This window comes from Microcaecilia unicolor, chromosome 5, assembly GCF_901765095.1.
Source record: "Microcaecilia unicolor chromosome 5, aMicUni1.1, whole genome shotgun sequence".
Lineage (NCBI taxonomy): Eukaryota > Metazoa > Chordata > Amphibia > Gymnophiona > Siphonopidae > Microcaecilia > Microcaecilia unicolor.
In genome coordinates, this window is record NC_044035.1 from 351,684,917 (window position 1) to 351,705,282 (window position 20,366).

The 20,366-nt window shown below is 47.6% G+C and overlaps 1 protein-coding gene across 2 annotated transcripts in view; it reads left to right on the forward strand.

Moving 5' to 3' along the window:
• JPH3 (junctophilin 3) overlaps positions 1-20,366 on the forward strand; it is a 209,199-nt gene that overhangs the window by 82,278 nt on the left and 106,555 nt on the right. For both annotated transcript variants that reach the window (XM_030204565.1, XM_030204566.1), the window contains exon 2: positions 19,408-20,185. In XM_030204565.1, coding sequence (XP_030060425.1) covers positions 19,408-20,185 — 778 coding nt within the window. The remainder of the gene's footprint in view (positions 1-19,407; positions 20,186-20,366) is intronic.

Genomic DNA, 20,366 nt, shown 5'->3' on the forward strand with positions numbered 1-20,366 from the left:
CTTTTTGTAGACCATAAGCGAAGGGAGTGGGTGGGTGTGATTTAGTTTCAATGAAGATGAGTGGATATGCCATCTCACAGATTCTTTTACTGTCTTATAATTTCTGCTGTTTTTGTCCCTGTCTTATTTTCCCATCAGGCCAGGTTGTTTAGTTGGCTTTGCCTTTATTTTGATTTATATAAAACTTGCGTAACTCCCCCTTCCCGTGTGTTGGGCCGAGAGTTACCCCCAGAGGCAGGTGCATAAGTGGTGTCTATAGCCACATTCATACTCTTACTCTCTTAACTTTGTCTTATACCACAAAGAATAATAAAGGCAGAGTAGGTCCTCCTAGAAGGCAGCTATTGCCTAATTCAAGGGTCACAATTTCAAGACTGGCTGGTACCTGAAACCCTATTAGATACAAAAGAGGTCAATACAATCCCGAATGGAGTGGATTGGTTAAATGCCAAGTTGACTGTTTACTCTTTCAAAAAAAATACAGACTACAGAACACTCCCTGAATTGACACAACTGAACATTTAAAACAAATAGGACAAAATATGTCATTCAACATATAGTTAAGCTCTGAATCTCACTGCCAAAAGAAGTGGTAAAAACAATTAATGCTGCTGGGTTTTAAAAAGGTTTGGACAAATTCCTGGAGGAAAATTCCATAAACTGTTAAGGTGGACCTGGGGGAGGACACTGCTTATCCCTGGAAGTCAGTTGCATGGAAGTTTGCTACATTTTGCCATTCTGCCAGGTACTTTTGACCTGGACTGGCCACTGTTGGAAACAGCATACTGGGCTAGATGGAGCCTTGGTGTGACCCAGTATGGCATGTTCCTATGAGATCACTGTATTTAGTGACATACCAGTTTGACAGAAAAATATAGTAAAAGGTAACTAGAGGTTATAAGTAGTTTTAATGAACTTTCCATTAATGTGCATGAGTATACAAGGATGATGAAAACAGACAGTTCATAAAATCACTATACAGTTGTTGCATTGGATTAATACTTCTAGCTGTCTTTTGAACAGATCTCCCATTTCCGACATCATTCTGCAAAATACTCCTTGCTCTTTATGGTAGTACCTTTAGGGGGGTTTTTTTCTCTTTGCTTCGCCGTTGTCTTTATCTCCTTGGTAAGTCAGTGTATCTTTTGACTGGGCAAAGATTAAGCCCTGTGGCCCTCCTCATCTTAGGTGACAACAGGGTTTCTGTGCTCTCACCTCTGTGCTCACTCTGTCTTTTTGCTGTTGCTCTGTGGCCCGAATGCTATACTTTGCCTGTACAATAGCCTGGGTGGGTGTATTATCTCCTAACAGTTAAGGTGGTAGTCACTCACCATCTCCACTGCCTCCAGTTTTAGGTCTGTCTGGAACGGTACTGTCAATAGCTTCATTCTGTGTTCTGATTGAGGTTCAGAATCCAGTTTCCCCATGACCAGATTTTCTTCCTTAGGGTACTCTGATTTGGCTGACCTCCTCTGATCAGTCCACAAAATATTGGAATAATGTTCTCCCCTTTAAAAGGGGACAGCTGCAGATCAAGACTTGCACCTCTATGATGGATCTTCCTCCTTTTTCTCTTTCCTTGGTCCTCTGACTCAAGTGCTAAGATTCTAGTGGGCCCCTGGGTAAGGTAACCCATTCACTGTTCTACATGCTACTTGTTGGGCACCCTCTGAAGGAGGAAAAGCTGGCTCCTCTTATATACTCAGTGTTTTATACTTCCCTCCAAAGTCTAAAACTCAAATGTTATTGGGTGATTCTCCCAGAATAGCCTAGTTCAGACTAGTAACATAGTACATGTCAGCAGATAAAGACATGCATGGTCTATCTAGTCTGTCCAACAAAGTGGCCAGAATTGAATCTGGTTCCACTTTAATACATCTCTCTGCCAATTTGGGGGCACAGACTGTATAAATCTGCCTGGCACTAGTCCTACTTTCCAACTACTAGAGTTGCCATTGAAGCCCACTCCAGCCTTGATCCTGATCTGTTTTTGCAGTTTATGGGACCCAGCCCATAAAAGTCTGCCCAGTATTGATGTTACTTCCAAACTGCTGAAGCTACCATCAAAGCTAAAGCGAATGCTACATACCTGTAGAAGGTATTCTCCGAGGACAGCAGGCTGATTGTTCTCACTGATGGGTGACGTCCACGGCAGCCCCTCCAATCGGAATCTTCACTAGCAAAAGCCTTTGCTAGCCCTCGCGCGCCCATGCGCACCACGCATGCGCGGCCGTCTTCCCGCCCGAAACCGGCTCGTGCCGGCCAGTCTCACATGTAGCAAGACAAAGAGAAAGGAAGACACAACTCCAAAGGGGAGGCGGGCGGGTTTGTGAGAACAATCAGCCTGCTGTCCCCGGAGAATACCTTCTACAGGTATGTAGCATTCGCTTTCTCCGAGGACAAGCAGGCTGCTTGTTCTCGCTGATGGGGTATCCCTAGCCCCCAGGCTCACTCAAAACAACAAACATGGTCAATTGGGCCTCGCAACGGCGAGGACATAACTGAGATTGACCTAACAATTTTTCCAACTAACTGAGAGTGTAGCCTGGAACAGAAAAAACCATGGGCCTAGGGGGGTGGAGTTGGATCCTAAACCCCAAACAGATTCTGAAGCACCGACTGTCGTGTCGGGTATCCTGCTGCAGGCAGTAATGAGATGTGAATGTGTAGACAGATGACCACGTCGCAGCTTTGCAAATCTCTTCAATAGTGGCTGACTTCAAGTGGGCTACCGACGCTGCCATGGCTCTAACATTATGAGCCGTGACATGACCCTCAAGAGCCAGCCCAGCCTGAGCGTAAGTGAAGGAGATGCAATCTGCTAGCCAATTGGATATGGTGCGTTTCCCCACAGCCACTCCCCTCTTGTTGGGATCAAAAGAAACAATTGGGCGGGCTGTCTGTTGGGCTGCGTCCGCTCCAGATAGAAGGCCAATGCTCTCTTGCAGTCCAATTTGTGCAGCTGACGTTCAGCAGGGCAGGAATGAGGACGGGGAAAGAATGTTGGCAAGACAATTGACTGGTTCAGATGGAACTCCGACACAACCTTTGGCAAGAACTTAGGGTGAGTGCGGAGGACTACTCTGTTATGATGAAATTTGGTGTAAGGGGCCTGGGCTACCAGGGCCTGAAGCTCACTGACTCTACGAGCTGAAGTAACTGCCACCAAGAAAATGACCTTCCAGGTCAAGTACTTCAGATGGCAGGAGTTCAGTGGCTCAAAAGGAGGTTTCATCAGCTGGGTGAGAACGACATTGAGATCCCATGACACAGTAGGAGGCTTGATAGGGGGCTTTGACAAAAGCAAACCTCTCATGAAGCGAACAACTAAAGGCTGTCCCGAGATCGGCTTACCTTCCACACGGTAATGGTATGCACTGATTGCACTAAGGTGAACCCTTACAGAGTTGGTCTTGAGACCAGACTCAGACAAGTGCAGAAGGTATTCAAGCAGGGTCTGTGTAGGACAAGAGCGAGGATCTAGGGCCTTGCTGTCACACCAGACGGCAAACCTCCTCCATAGAAAGAAGTAACTCCTCTTAGTGGAATCTTTCCTGGAAGCAAGCAAGATGCGGGAGACACCCTCCGACAGGCCCAAAGAGGCAAAGTCTACGCTCTCAACATCCAGGCCGTGAGAGCCAGAGACCGGAGGTTGGGATGCAGAAGCACCCCTTCGTCCTGTGTGATGAGGGTCGGAAAACACTCCAATCTCCACGGTGCTTCGGAGGATAACTCCAGAAGAAGAGGGAACCAGATCTGACGCGGCCAAAACGGAGCAATCAGAATCATGGTGCCTCGGTCTTGCTTGAGTTTCAACAAAGTCTTCCCCACCAGAGGTATGGGAGGATAAGCATACAGCAGACCTTCCCCCCAGTCCAGGAGGAAGGCATCCGATGCCAGTCTGCCGTTGGCCTGAAGCCTGGAACAGAACTGAGGGACTTTGTGGTTGGCTCGAGATGCGAAGAGATCTACCAAGGGGGTGCCCCACACTTGGAAGATCCTGCGCACCACTCGGGAATTGAGCGACCACTTGTGAGGTTGCATAATCCTGCTCAACCTGTCGGCCAGACTGTTGTTTACGCCTGCCAGATATGTGGCTTGGAGTACCATGCCGTGACGGCGAGCCCAGAGCCACATGCCGACGGCTTCCTGACACAGGGGGCGAGATCTGGTGCCCCCCTGCTTGTTGATGTAATACATGGCAACCTGGTTGTCTGTCTGAATTTGGATAATTTGGTGGGACAGCCGATCTCTGAAAGCCTTCAGAGCGTTCCAGACCGCTCGTAACTCCAGGAGATTGATCTGCAGATCGCGTTCCTGGAGGAACCAGCTTCACTGGGTGTGCAGCCCATCGACATGAGCTCCCCATCCCAGGAGAGACGCATCCGTAGTCAGCACTTTTTGTGGCTGAGGAATTTGGAAAGGACGTCCCAGAGTCAAATTGGACCAAATCGTCCACCAATACAGGGATTTGAGAAAACTCGTGGACAGGTGGATCACGTCTTCTAGATCCCCAGCAGCCTGAACCCACTGGGAAGCTAGGGTCCATTGAGCAGATCTCATGTGAAGGCGGGCCATGGGAGTCACATGAATTGTGGAGGCCATGTGGCCCAGCAATCTCAACATCTGCCGAGCTGTGATCTGCTGGGACGCTCGTACCCGCGAGACGAGGGACAACAAGTTGTTGGCTCTCGCCTCTGGGAGATAGGCGCGAGCCGTCCGAGAATCCAGCAGAGCTCCTATGAATTCGAGGTTCTGCACTGGGAGAAGGTGGGACTTTGGATAATTTATCACAAACCCCAGTAGCTCCAGGAGGCGAATAGTCATCTGCATGGACTGTAGAGCTCCTGCCTCGGATGTGTTCTTCACCAGCCAATCGTCGAGATATGGGAACACGTGTACCCCCAGTCTGCAAAGTGCCGCTGCTACTACAGCCAAGCACTTCGTGAACACTCTGGGCGCAGAGGCGAGCCCAAAGGGTAGCACACAGTACTGGAAGTGACGTGTGCCCAGCCGAAATCGCAGATACTGTCTGTGAGCTGGCAGTATCAGGATGTGTGTGTAGGCGTCCTTCAAGTCCAGAGAGCATAGCCAATCGTTTTCCTGAATCATGGGGAGAAGGGTCCCCAGGGAAAGCATCCTGAACTTTTCTTTGACCAGATACTTGTTCAGGGCCCTTAGGTCTAGGATGGGACGCATCCCCCCTGTTTTCTTTTCCACAAGGAAGTACCTGGAATAGAATCCCAGCCCTTCCTGCTCGGATGGCACGGGCTCGACCGCATTGGCGCTGAGAAGGGCGGAGAGTTCCTCTGCAAGTACCTGCTTGTGCTGGAAGCTGTAAGACTGAGCTCCCGGTGGACAATTTGGAGGTTTTGAAGCCAAATTGAGGGTGTATCCTTGCCGGACTATTTGGAGAACCCACTGATCGGAGGTTATGAGAGGCCACCTTTGGTGAAAAACTTTCAACCTCCCTCCGACCGGCAGGTCGCCCGGCACTGACACTTGGATGTCGGCTATGCTCTGCTGGAGCCAGTCAAAAGCTCGTCCCTTGCTTTTGCTGGGGAGCCGAGGGGCCTTGCTGAGGCGCACGCTGCTGACGAGAGCGAGCGCGCTGGGACTTAGACTGAGCCGCAGGCTGTCGAGAAGGAGGATTGTACCTACGCTTGCCAGAAGAGTAGGGAACAGTCCTTCTTCCCCCAAAAAATCGTCTACCTGTGGAGGTAGAAGCTGAAGGCTGCCAGCGGGAGAACTTGTCGAAAGCGGTATCCCGCTGGTGGAGTTGCTCTACCACCTGCTCGACTTTCTCTCCAAAAATATTATCCGCACGGCAAGGCGAGTCCGCAATCCGCTGCTGGATCCTATTCTCCAGGTCGGAGGCACGCAGCCATGAGAGTCTGCGCATCACCACACCTTGAGCAGCGGCCCTGGACGCAACAGCAAAGGTGTCATACACCCCTCTGGCCAGGAATTTTCTGCATGCCTTCAGCTGCCTGACCACCTCCTGAAAAGGGTTGGCTTGCTCAGGGGGGAGCTTGTCCACCAAGCCCGCCAACTGCTGCACATTGTTCCGCATGTGTATGCTCGTGTAGAGCTGGTAAGACTGAATTTTGGCCACGAGCATAGAGGAATGGTAGGCCTTCCTCCCAAAGGAGTCTAAGGTTCTAGAGTCCTTGCCCGGGGGCGCCGAAGCATGCTCCCTAGAACTCTTAGCCTTCTTTAGGGCCAAATCCACAACTCCAGAGTCGTGAGGCAACTGAGTGCGCATCAGCTCTGGGTCCCCATGGATCCGGTACTGGGACTCGATCTTCTTGGGAATGTGGGGATTACTTAGTGGCTTGGTCCAGTTCGCCAGCAATGTCTTTTTGAGGACATGATGCATGGGTACTGTGGACGCTTCCTTAGGTGGAGAAGGATAGTCCAGAAGCTCAAACATTTCAGCCCTGGGCTCGTGCTCCACAACCACCGGGAAGGGGATGGCCGTAGACATCTCCCGGACAAAGGACGCAAAAGACAGACTCTCGGGAGGAGAAAGCTGCCTTTCAGGAGAGGGAGTGGGATCAGAAGGCAGGCCATCAGACTCCTCGTCAGAGAAATATCTGATGTCCTCCTCCTCTTCCCACGAGGCCTCACCGTCGGTATCAGACACAAGTTCACGGACCTTTGTCTGAAGCCGTGCCCGGCTCGACTCCATGGAACCACGGCCACGGTGGGAGCGTCGAGAGGTAGACTCCCTCGCCCGCACCGGCGAAGCTCCCTCCGCCGACGGGGAGCCTTCCTGGGAGGCTACCGCAGTCGGTACCGCGGCGGAGCCTTCCTGGGAGGCTACCGCAGTCGGTACCGCAAGCGGCACCGATGTCGGAGACCTCACCCCGGGCAAGGGGCCAGCCGGCGCCTCACTCGACGGTACCGGTGGCGCAAGCACCCCCGGTACCGGAGGGGAAGGGCGCAACAGCTCTTCCAGGATCTCTGGGAGAACGGCCCGGAGACTCTCGTGCAGAGCGGCTGTGGAGAAAGACATGGAAGCCGATGCAGGTGTCGATGTCAGAGTCTGTTCCGGGCGTGGAGGCTGTTCCGGGCTGTCCATAGTGGAGCGCATCGACACCTCCTGAATAGAGGGTGAGCGGTCCTCTCGGTGCCGATGCCTACTGGGTGCCGACTCCCTCGGCGACCCAGAGCTCTCGGTGCCAACATGGGAAGGGGACAGGTGTCGATGCTTCTTCGACTTTTTGGGACGAAGCATGTCACCGGAGCTTCCTGGCACCGACGAGGACGTAGAATCCAACCGTCGCTTCCTTGGGGCCGAGGCCGAAGAAGGTCGGTCTCGAGGGGGCTGTACCGCAGGAGCCCTCAGGGTAGGGGGAGACCCACCCGAAGGCTCACCGCCACCAGCAGGGGAATGGACAGCCCTCACCTGCACTCCAGACGAAGCACCACCGTCCGAAGACATCCGCAGATGAGGAGGTCCCTGTACCACCGACGCCGACACAGCCTTCCGATGTCTCAGCCCCGATGCAGAGGGTCGATGCCTCGATGCACTCGATGCAATCGCGGCCGAGGATGAAGGTCTGGATGCTGGCGACGTCGATACACTCGATACTCCCGGTGCCGATGCCGACGAAGAGCCCGAGAACAAAACGTTCCACTGGGCCAATCTCGCTACCTGAGTCCGCCTTTGTAAAAGAGAGCACAGACTACAGGCCTGCGGGCGGTGCCCAGCCCCCAGACACGACGCGTGTCTATCAGTGAGCGAGATTACCCGGGCGCACTGGGTGCACTTCTTGAAGCCGCTGGGAGACTTCGATGTCATGGGCGGAAAAATCGCGCCGGCGAGATCAAAACTCGTAATGGCGAAGATGGCACCAAAAAAGAGGGGAAGAAAAACTTCGAACCAAGGCCTCAAAAGGGCCTACCCCGACGACGAAAGAAAACTTAACGGGGCAAAAACTAGAAATACAGGAAGGGGAAAAGACCGAAAAGGTCTCCTTCCGAATGTTTTTTTTTTTTTTCGTAGCGAAGTCCAAAAAAAAGACGCGCGAGGTCGACTTTTGGGGCGTGAACGGCGTAAACACGACCGTACCGAGCGCGGACAAAAGAAGACTGGCCGGCACGAGCCGGTTTCGGGCGGGAAGACGGCCGCGCGAGGGCTAGCAAAGGCTTTTGCTAGTGAAGATTCCGATTGGAGGGGCTGCCGTGGACGTCACCCATCAGTGAGAACAAGCAGCCTGCTTGTCCTCGGAGAAATCCAGCTAAGATCATTTAAGTTTTGCTTTAATTGCATTCCATCCTTTGTCTACATAGTGACCTTGTTTATCCCATGCATTCTTGAATTCTATCACCATTTTTGTCTTCACAACCTCTTGTGGGAAGGCATTCCAGGCATCCACCATCTGATTAGCACCTTTCTGGAAAAAAGACTCAAAATGTCCTACTAATGCATCAGAAAGAGCATTTTGGCAGCCTGATGCATTTCTAACACTTGGTAATTTTAATCTACATGTTGATTAGCTTCTATTGTCTTCTATGGTTCTCACCTGATTTCATAGCCCACGCGAGAAAGGCCACACTTTTGATCTTATGTTCTTTCCAGCTCATATTATGGAATATTTCTTGTGTCTTTGATCTGTCTTGCCCCACTTATTACTCATTACAACCCCACATATGTCATTGCAAATGAAGGCTTTAACTGCTAAATGGCACTCAGCTGTGGAGGGGGAGACTCGGACCACATCAGATAATGTACACTTGTTGGATGTAATGTTTGAGTGGTGTTTTATGTTCACATAGAGATTATTCAATCTGATATAATCTGTGCTTCTCACAGCTATGTGGCCTCATGGTTTACTGTGGCTTCAAAAGAGAAGATATTCTTATTGTAGAAGACCTGGTTGTTAGCTGATAAAGTGTATAGGATCCTTCTAGATCTCTACCAAACTAGAGTGAGTGATACAAAGCATATATTTTATATGAAACGCATTATGTTTTCTTTGAAGAGTCCACGTGAATTGTTTGCAACTGTATGTGAACGATTATGTTCCCCGTACAACTACTATCTGAGTACAGATTGATCTGCTGATTATTTTCTGAATTTTGTGGGTTCTTTGTGAATCGATGCAAGATGCTGTTACTGCATGTAAGGCTGCTCCACATTTAGATTTAGAGGATAGGTCTTTCATTCTGATATACCATCATAATCAGGAATTAGAATTTTGAGATTCTTTTTCTCCACTGAACTTTTTGAAGATATTTGTGCAACTTTGGTGTGTTTGCACAATATATAATTTCTACTTGACCCTTTACAAACTCATATGAGCAATAATTGTTCATATTGAAGACCTTTTGTGCACTCTGGTTCAAGTATCACTATCATCAGGTGAGATTTAGATTTCTTTGAAACTTGTTGTTAGACCTATCTAGCTATAAAAGAAATAAGTATGATTCCATGATATTGAACAATTATTTATTTCTAACTTACTGTGTTTGTGTAGTTTTAACCCAGTTTCAGAAGTTTGTTATAAATAACGATATTCTAGATCAACATCTATATGGTTTCTGCATGTGTCACAGCATACTCATTTTCAGTGACAAATATATGTTACAGGGGCTCACAATGAACATTGCCTGCTATTTTTACATGTTGCATCAGTATTTGGTCCAACTGTTTCCAAACTGCCACCCAACAAGGGCGAATCAGACTTTAAGACCCCCGCATCCCCTCTAGAAGCGCACACGCGATCCGGGGAGCGATTCCTTGCGCCCTCGCCCTCCGACGCCATAGGCCACGTGGAGATCAATCAGGGAACCCCCTGCCCGCTACAAAAAAGGTAAAAGTTACCTGCTTTCCGCTCCGAGCTGTAACGAACTGGTGTCCAGTGAGTAGCTGCAATAAACATTTAAATAAACGCCCTTAAGGACGTCCAAAATTTTCTTTTTTTTTTTTAACGGAGCCAGCGGGAGGGGGGAGAAAAGGAGGGACCTGGCACCACCAGGTTTGCACTTGCTCAAGAAGAGCCCTCAACCCCAGGTACTCAACAAAACCTAAAAATTAGGCTTGGAGACCTAGCCAGAGCTGCTGCTGTGTGTGACCACCACCTGCTGAGATAGAGAACATACTGAGGAGTTTCCGGCAGCACATGACCACATATAGGGAGGCAAAAGGATTGCTCTCTATCTCCACCTGCTGGTAGATGGACACAACCCACCAGTCTATGGATTGATCAGCATGATGAAATGGAAAGCAGTGTTCTGCAAGGACTGCAGTATTTTAGGTGTCCTCCTTATTGGCATTGATATTTAGTATCTATTTGCATCTTTTTTGCATATGCACACCGTAGCATATGGACTATATGAAGATGTGAAGGTATGTTCTTTGGACCAGTGGAGACTTCCTGACTCACAATATTCTGGTGTTCATGAGTGATGAGTGTTGCCTCTCAGTAGTTGATGGAAAATAGCCTAGATATTAATTAGTAAAAAAAAATAAGGGGGGGGGGGCAGGGGATGGAACCAAGATGGTGGCATCCGAGTGAGATGCAGTTCTGGAGGCTCCCACTACTGCTTGAGAAAATTTTCTTAATTTTTGTTTGGATTTCAATTACTAGTAATGCTCAAACATACAAAAAACAGTGGGGAGATCCTCCTAACCCTTCTGCTACTTCATTGCTGTGTCAGACCACAACTACAGCAGTTGAGGTGCCTTCAATGTCAGACGGATCTGTCAGTCAGTCTTAGGAAGGAGACTGACCTAAACAGTGAAATTTCACTGAACTCTGAGTCAAGAACACTCTCTCCTCCCAAGAATGTTGCAGGAATGTGCAGTCTGAAGAGGACCAGGGTTTACTTCTGGGTTGGAAGTGCAGACTCTTCAGCAGACTTTCCCGAGAATTGATACAACTTCAGTTCTGGCATTAAGGACGTTGCCAGAGCTTGTGGGTGAACAGCTGCAGTGAGCTGGTGGTGAAATGCAGAATGGATCTGAAGAAACAGCTATGAGAGCAGGTGGCAGCCTTGTGAATGCTTCTGCAACTTTGATTCTTCTCAATCCACTGAAACTGCAAAATAATAATGGATGCACGACAGATTGCCCTGGAAAGTTTGCTCCTCCTTTGTAACTAATTCCACTGAACAAGACTTCTAAATTGCCAGATCTGGAGACTAATTTAAATCACCACTCCTCTAGGACTGATGGTATTAAAAAGATTGTCAGATATGAAGGTAGCATCACTGCAAAAAATCTTCAAGATAAGAACATAATTATCAGGAAAACAAAATCTGGAAAATTCCATTAGAAACCTGAATGAGACAAACTTTCCATTATCCAGACTGGTACCACCTAGAGATCTGTTTCACAATTTCCTGACTTAAGTTTTGAAATACTAAAAAATGTGCCTTCTATTCAGAAGATATATTATTGATCAGGCACTACTACTACTACTACTACTACTACTACTACTATTTAGCATTTCTATAGCGCTACAAAGCGTACGCAGCGCTGCACAAACATAGAAGACAGACCCTGCTCAAAGAGCTTACAATCTAGTAGACAAAAAATAAAGCAAACAAATCATTTAATATGTAGAGGAAAGAGGAGAGGAGGGTAGGTGGAGGCGAGTGGATACAAGTGGTTACGAGTCAAAAGCAATGTTAAAGAGGTGGGCTTTCAATCTAGATTTAAAGATGGTCAAGGATAGGGCAAGGCGTAGGGGCTCAGGAAGTCTATTTCAGGCATAGGGCGCAGCAAGACAGAAGGAGCGAAGTCTGGAGTTGGCAGTAGCGGAGAAGGGAATAGATAAGAAGGATTTATCCAGGGAACGGAGTGCACGGGAAGGGGTGTAGGGAAGGACGAGTCTGGAGAGATACTGGGGAGCAGCAGAGTGAGTACATTTATAGGTTAGTAGAAGAAGTTTGAACAGGATGCAAAAACGGATAGGGAGCCAGTGAAGCGACTTGAGGAGAGACAGACATAATGGCATAAGCGACTTGAAACATAATGGCATAAGCGACTTGAAACAGACAATGGCAAAGGCATCGGGGTTAGATGCTTCTGATGTAGATATAGGAAGGAAAAGGTACCTATGCCAAAACAGTGGGTAGTAGTAGTAGTAGTAGTATTAAGCTGGTAAACTGTACTATTTCTTGAAGTGTATTTCTTTAGTTTGACCAGCAGGTGGTGCATATTTGTGTTTAAAACTGTTAGAGGAATGACTGTTCCTTCTTTTAATTAGCACACAGATAAAGGAAATGCTTGTAGTGATATAACCAACTATTTTTGACACTTCTTGTTCAGGGCTCTGATTGGCTCAGGAACTCATTTCATTTGGATTGTACTGGCTTTTGCTCCAGTTTCAGGCTGTGAGAAGAGAGAGAAAGCTCTTTGCTGAAGCCCTATAAAACAGTTATATTTGATAACTGGTGAGCAACTATAGGTTCAGATTGCCCCAGGTACTTTCTAGAAAGTAAACAAATGTTTAGTGTTATAATTGATCCATATTTCAGTTACCTGCTATTGTTTGCCAATTGCACATTTTTTGTTGTTTAATTTTTAAGACAATATACAAATTTACTTTGTTGCCGCTGCCTGTATGGACTGATAAAGAATCCTGGTGGTTTGTGTGTTGGGTCCATGAATGCTTTCTAGGAACTGTGGGACACCTGGAAGTGTGGCCCCAGTAACCTAGAAATCACTGGGGATAATTTGAGAGCGAGAGACTCGCCCAGAGGCGGTTGTGACCCAGTCAGTGGGAGAAGAGTGATCCCTCTTCATCATCCACAAATGGCAGGTGCAGGTGGACCTGAGCTGTGCTGGGGATGGACCCTCTAAATGGCCGCAGGGTAACCCCAGGGGGGTTGCTAGGCATTTTGTGACAGTACCTTACGAACGTCTCTTGGTGTTTTGTAAGATAAAGAAGTGACCCTGATAATCCAACTTTCCTGGGTAAAAAAAATATTGATCTTTCTGAATGTCTTCAGCTGCCTGCAGTATAGAAGGAAATGGTTCTTGATTATACAACTATCAGTTGGTTCATTGGGGGCTTTCTACTATGCTTTACATTCAAATGTTTTATTTTCTATCAAAATAATAGATACATTTTCTTTGAACCAGCTCAATTGCAATACTTCCTCAAAGGTAAAGGGGTTTCATGAATAACTGATAATGCCACAAACTAGGGGCTGTTTGCTAAGACACACTGTAGGCGCACTAACTTTTTAGCATGCGCTAAAAATTAGCACGTGCTAATGCTAGATGCATCCATGTATTCCAATGGGTGTCTCTATCGTTAGCGCAGCTTAGTAAACCTAGGTCTGTTTTGAATAGAAGGGATTTTCCTCCCTTTGCCTTGTTCTTGTTTTAACTTCCAACTTCCTCTGGATTTTATTTTTCTTGGTTCTGTCTCCATGTGTGGACCATATTATGTAACTTTTTTTGTTCCTTATATACTAGTAAAAAAGGCCCATTTCCGAAACCAATGAAACGGGTGCTAGCATGTGTCTTTTTTTTGTGTGTATGTGTCACAGAGTTTTCGTGTGTGTGTGAGGGTGGAGTGTGTGTGCAGGTTGTTGATGTGTCTTTTTTTTTTTATTTGTTTTTTTGGGTGGGGGGTTGTGCTGTGCTGGCAAAGTGGGATGGATTGGTGTGTGGCTTTGAGGGTGTGTTTCTGTTGTATTGTGTGTGTGGTTTTGTCTGTCAAGGAGGTTTGTGGAGGGGGTCTTTCTGTTGGTGAAATGTAAATGTGGTTGTAGGGGGGTCAGCCTTTGTTGAGTGGTGGATTGTTTTTTCCGGGTTTTTTTTTTTGTGTTGTGCTGAGGCAGCAGTGTTGTTTTAGATGGGCGGAAGGTAGAGGCATGTTCTTGGTCTGTCTGGTTTTTTTGTCAGTTTCAGGGCTGCTGTAGGGGAACGCTGGAAGTGAAATGTGCTGTGGGAAGCAGCGCCGTCTTTTTCCGTTGGGCTGGGGTTCTGGGCATCCTGGAGGTGGGAGACGGCTTGCCTGAGGACGCGGATGGTTGTTTTAAGTTGGCGGGAGAGGAGCACGGTCTCGGGCCGTCGGAGGGTGATCCGGTATGTTCTGTCCATTTCAGGCCTGCTGCAGGTGAATGCTGGAACATTTATGCGCTGCAGGAAGCAGCGCCGTCTTTTTCCGGATGCTTGGGGAATCCCCGAGGTGGGAGATGGCTTGCCTGAGGCTGGGGATGGTTGGCCACATCCTTTGCCGCTTCAGCAAAAGGGGAAGAGGAAGGGGGTAGGGAGTTACCTGCAGCCGCGTGAGAAACCGGGTATTCTTTGTTTGTTTTGTATTATTAGTTTGCATTTCTGTTGTAGAAAGAGTGGATGCCTTTCAAATGATGGAGGTGGTGTGTCGATGTGCGGTTGTTTCGTTAGTTTTGCAGCCAGTCTCCAGCAATTCCTAGGCAGGGAAGGAGTAGGGGAATTTGCTGCTGGCTGGGTCGCAGGTAATCCTTCCAGCTGGGCCACAGCTTGTCCTGTTCGCCCACGTCCCAGATGGTGAGGAGCACACTGTTCTCCGACTCCACGTCTAGCGAACCCAAATATAGTCTGTGCTATAGGCCCTCCGGCACTCTTCAGTACCGGCATTAGGCATTTAAAAATTTCTCCCCCCCCCCCCCCTTCCGGTCTATTTTTGCACATACCCACAACAGGAATATTCTTCTCTCGTTCAAGCGGTGGTTCTGTGCTCTCCGTGCTGCACAGATAATGAGCCATTCTGCTGGTGAATGCTCCTCCCTTATTGCCATGTAGTTTCCTCTGATAGGTCCGTCTTACGTTGCCTGGGAACGGTTTTGTGATGGTCCTTTGTGTTTCAGGACATTGAGTGTTTTTTCTGATTGGTCCGTCATGCGAGGGCAGGGCTGAGAGACATGGTCAGTGTTGTGGCTTCACCACCATGAATCCATGAACCCTTCAGGGAGTGACTGAGTGACTTCAGAACGTTGAGGGTGAGTTGTATTATAGTAGATTGTTGGGTTTATCAGAGGTTAGTCTTTGATTGCACAGAACAAAAACTCCCTCAAGCATTAGTGGTCTCTAAAGAGTCTTTTTACTAAAGCTTAGCATGTGCTGAGTGCCATTGGTATAAAATAGTGCACACAGCATTTAGCACATGCTAAGCTTTAGTAAAAAGGACCCCTAAAACATTTGATGGTACTGTCTTCCCATTTACTGTTTGGAGAATTGAGTATACCTCTTCATTAAGAAGCGGATTATCAGGTTAGTACAGCATAACAAGTTTATACTGCCACATCTTCCATATTTTTAAGCTGTGGTTGATGAACAATTAATATCCTTATTAGAGCCATGGTCCAGGAAATTTTTCTTCTTGTCCTTGATTAATGTAATTCTATTTAAGGACTAGTAGCTGTTCCCATAAAAGCTTTCCAGTGCACCAGCATGGCTACTTGTGTGTTATTTCCATTTTCAACATACTGCACCTGGTCCTAAGACACTACACTGGCTCACAGCATCTTGCCATCTTCATTTTAAACTACTTTTGTTAGTTTTCAAAGCAATACAATGTATAGTTCCACAAAGAACATCAAAATTTATATGGAACAATCACAGCACTTGGCTTAAGTGCTGTGATGCTCTATATAAATTTTTATGTTCTTTGTAGCCTAGCCAGTTGGCACTATTAGAGGCTATAGAAATGATACATAGTAGTAGTAGTAGTTTAGAGAAGATACTTACCTGTAGCAAGTATTCTCCGAGGACAGCAGGCTTTTGCACTGAGTCTTCTGGCGCATGAATCATGGGTACCGCACATGCGTGGATGACTTCCCGCCCGTTGCACCCTTTAGTTAAATCAAAAAGCATACAACAAACTAGTAACAACTCCAAAGGGAAGGTGGGTGGGTTTGTGAGAACAGGGTTTGTGAGAACAATCAGCCTGCTGTCCTCAGAGAATACCTGCTACAGGTAAGTATCTTCGCTTTCTCCGAGTACAAGCAGGCTGCTTGTTCTCGCATGTGGGTTATCCTTAGCAACCAGGCTCACTCACAACAATGAACATTAGTCAATTGGGCCTCACAACGTCAAGGACATAACAGATTGACATGAAACCATAAAAGAACTGAGAGTGCAGCCTGGAATAGAACAAAAATGGGTCTAGGGTGGTGTTGGATTCTAAACTCCGAACAGATTCTGCAGCACCGACTGCCCAAACTGACTGTCGCGTTGGGTATCCTGCTGAAGGCAGTAGTGAGATGTGAATATGTGGACTGATGACCACGTTGCAGCCTTGCAAATCTCTTCAATGGATGCTGACTAAGTGAGCCACTGGCGCAGCCATGGCTCCGTGACATGGCCCTCTAGAGTCAGCCCAGCTTGGGCATAAGTGAAGGAAATGCAATCTGCTAGCCAATTGGAGATTGTGCGTTTTCCAATGGCGACTTCCCTCCTGTTGGGATCGAATGAAACAAACAACTGGGCGGACTGTCTGAAGGGCTTTGCCCACTCCACGTAAAAGGCCAATGCTCTCTTGCAGTCCAAGGTATGCAAACTGCTTTCGCCAGGGCGGGTATGAGGACGGGGAAAGAATGTTGGCAAGACAATTGACTGGTTCAGATAGAACTCCAACACCACCTTCGGCAGGAACTTAGGGTGCGTGCGGAGGACTACTCTGTTGTGATGAAACTTGATATAAGGTGCATGCACTACCAAGGCCTGAAGCTCACTGACTCTACTAGCTGAAGTAACAGCCACCAAGAAAACGACCTTCCAGGTCAAGTACTTCAGATTGCAGGAATTCAGTGGCTCAAAAGGAGCTTTCATGAGCTGGGTGAGAACGACTTGGAGATCCCATGACACTGGTGGAGGTTTGACAGGGGGCTTTGACAAAAGCAAACCTCTCATGAAGCGAACTAAAGGCTGTCCAGAGATAGGCTTACCCTCTACACGGCGATAAGCACTAATCGCATTAAGGTGAGCCCTTACTGAGTTGGTCTTGAGACCAGACTCTGACAAGTGTAAAAGGTATTCAAGCAGGGTCTGTGTAGGACAAGAAAGAGGATCTAGGGCCTTGCTGTCACACCAGACAGCAAACCTCCATTTGAAAGAGTAACACCTCTTCGTGGAATCTTTCCTGGAAGCAAGCAAGACTCGGGAGACACCCTCTGAAAGACCCAAGGAGGCAAATTGTAAGCGCTCAACATCCAGGCTGTGAGAGCCAGAGACTGGAGGTTGGGATGCAAAAGCGATCCCTCGTTCTGGGTGATGAGGGTTGGAAAACACTCCAATCTCCACAGTTCCTCGGAGGACAACTCCTTCTAGAGAGGGAACCAAATTTGACGAGGCCAGAAGGGCGCAATCAGAATCATGCTTCCGTAGTCTTGCTTGAGTTTCAGCAAAGTGTTCCCTACTAGAGGTATGGGAGGACACGCATACAGGATACCTGTTCCCCAATGCAGGAGAAAGGCATCTGACGCTAGTCTGTCGTGGGCCTGAAGCCTGGAACATAACTGAGGGACCTTGTGATTGATCTGAGTGGCAAAAAGATCCACCGGAGTGCCCCACGTTCAGATCTTGCAAGCGACGCCCATGTCCAGTAACCACTCATGAGGTTGTATTATCCTGCTTAGCCTGTCGGCCAGACTGTTGTTTACACCTGCCAGATAAGTGTCTTACAGAAACATGCTGTGACGGCATGCCCAAAGCCACATCTGGACGGCTTCCTGACACAGAGGGTGAGATTCGGTGTCCCCGCTTGTTGGTGTAATACATGGCAACCTGATTGTCTGTCAATCAATATGATTTGGTTGGACAGCCGGTCTCTGAAAGCCTTTAGATCGTTCCAGATCTCTCAGAATTCCAGAAAGTTGATCTGAAGACCTTTTTCCCAAGAGGACCAGGCTCCTTGAGTGTGAAGCCCATCTACATGAGCTCGCCACACCAGGAGGGATGCATCTGTCCTCAGCACTTTTTGTAGCTGAGTAATTTGGAATGGACGTCCCAAGGTCAAATTTGATTGAATCGACCACCACTGCAGCGAATTCCAGAAGTCTGTGGACAGTTGGATTACATCCTCTAGACTCCCTGCAGCTTGATACCACTGGGAAGGTAGGGTCCATTGAACTGATCTCATGTGTAGGCGTGCCATGGGAGTCACATAAAATGTGGAGGCCATATGCCCCAGAAGTCTCAACATCTGCCGAGCCATGATCTGTTGAGACTTTCGAACTATGGACACCAGGGATAGGAGGTTGTCTGCCCTTGCCTCGGGAAGATAAGTTCGAGCTTGAGTTCAGAGCCCCAATGAATTCCAACTTTTGAACTGGGGTAAAATGGGACTTGGAGTAACTGATTACAAACCCCAGTAGTTCTAGCACCTGAATAGTCATTCGCATTGACTGTAGAGCGCCTGCCCTCGAGGTGCTCTTCACCAGCCAATCGTCGAGATAAGGGAACACATGCACTCCCAGTCTGCGTAGCGACGCTGCAACTACCGCTAGGCACTTTGTGAACACTCTGGACGCAGACGCCAGACCAAAGGGCAGTACACAGTACTGAAAGTGCGATTTCCCAGCCGAAATCAAAGATACTTCTTGTGAGCTGGGAGTATCGAAATGTGTAAGCCTCTTTTAAGTCCAGAGAGCATAGTCAATCGTTTTCTTGAATCATGGGAAGAAGGGTGCCTAGGGAAACCATCCTGAACTTTTCTCGAAGAAATTTGTTCAGGGCCCTCAGGTCTAAGATAGGACGCTACGGGGATTCTTTTTTTTTTTTTATAATACAATAAAGAAAAAGGCGAATAGTCACGAAGACTCTTTCCTGGGCCTGAGAGGAGAGCAGAAAAAACCTACCGCACCTCAATGCGGAGAAAAGAAAACTAAAGGGCACGCTCGCATGATGGGTGGGGTTGTCCGCACATGCGCCAAAACTGGGCAAAAATTTATTTTTGCTTCAAAATTTGCTCCGTTTCCTGAGCCGACGCAGACGTCAACCCACATGTGAGAACAAGCAGCCTGTTTGTCCTCAGAGAACCTTGTTTACGGAAGTAAGTTCCTTCAGTCCAAATCTGCTGTTTTACATTAGCTGACCCTGTAGATTGGAGCATTCTATTTATTTTTTAGCTATAATGGGTGCAGCATTGGATATACTCAAATTTAGGAAGCAGTCCAAAACAGTGTTATTTTAAGGTGTATTGGAGAGCAACAAGGTTTATTTATTCATGTTTAGGTTTGTTTTATTAATATATTTTATTTTTATTTTACCTTTATGTGTGACTGTTTTAACTTAGGTATCGCTCAATATTTTATGTTGCCTATTTCTGATGTTGATATGTTACCCACCAAGGATATTTATGTGGGGAGGATACAAAATATTTTTAAATAATTGGCCATTCCCTTTACTGCCTTCAATTGGTCAGTCAATGACTACCTCATTCTCTTGTCTTTCTACAGGTACATATCAGGGCCAGTGGTCTGGTGGCATTCGTCAGGGCTATGGTGTGCGCCAAAGCGTCCCTTATGGAATGGCTGCAGTTATCAGGTCTCCTCTGAGGACATCAATTAATTCTTTGCGCAGTGAGCATACTAATGGAACTGTACTTCACCCAGATGCTTCACCTGCTGTGGTGGGAAGCCCTGCTGTGACAAGGGGGGGCTTTGTGCTCATGGCCCACAGTGATGCTGAAATTCTTAAGAGCAAAAAGAAAGGAATATTCCGCCGCTCCTTGTTAAGTGGACTAAAGCTGCGCAAATCAGAATCTAAGAGTTCACTGGCAAGTCAGCGGAGCAAGCAGAGCTCCTTCCGAAGCGAGGCTGGAATGAGCACAGTGAGCTCTACTGCCAGTGACATCAACTCTACTATCAGCTTTGGGGAGGGTGAGAGTGAGCTCTCAGTCATTGAAGATGACATTGACGCTACCACTACAGAGATTTACTTGGGGGAATGGAAGAGTGACAAGCGGTGTGGCTCTGGTGTAAGCCAGCGGTCTGATGGGCTGAAGTACGAAGGGGAATGGGCAAACAATAAGCGACATGGCTATGGGTGTATGACTTTCCCAGATGGCACCAAGGAAGAAGGGAAGTACAAACAAAACATATTGGTAAGTGGGAAGAGAAAGAACTTGATCCCGCTCAGGGTCAGCAAGATCCGGGAGAAGGTGGACCGGGCTATAGAGGCATCAGAGAGGGCAGCCGACATTGCCAAGCAGAAAGCAGAGATCGCAGCTTCCAGGTAAGTCATGACATCTTTTACTGGGTGTGGGGTGGAAGTCTCAGAGAAGTCATATTATATGTTAAGATACCATTGCCAATTTGTCTGGAAATGAGACTGTTATTAAATGATAGCTGCTGCCTCTTATGTTTAATCAGTCAATTCCTGTTTTAGAAATATGAGTTAAAACTGTAGTTTTAAC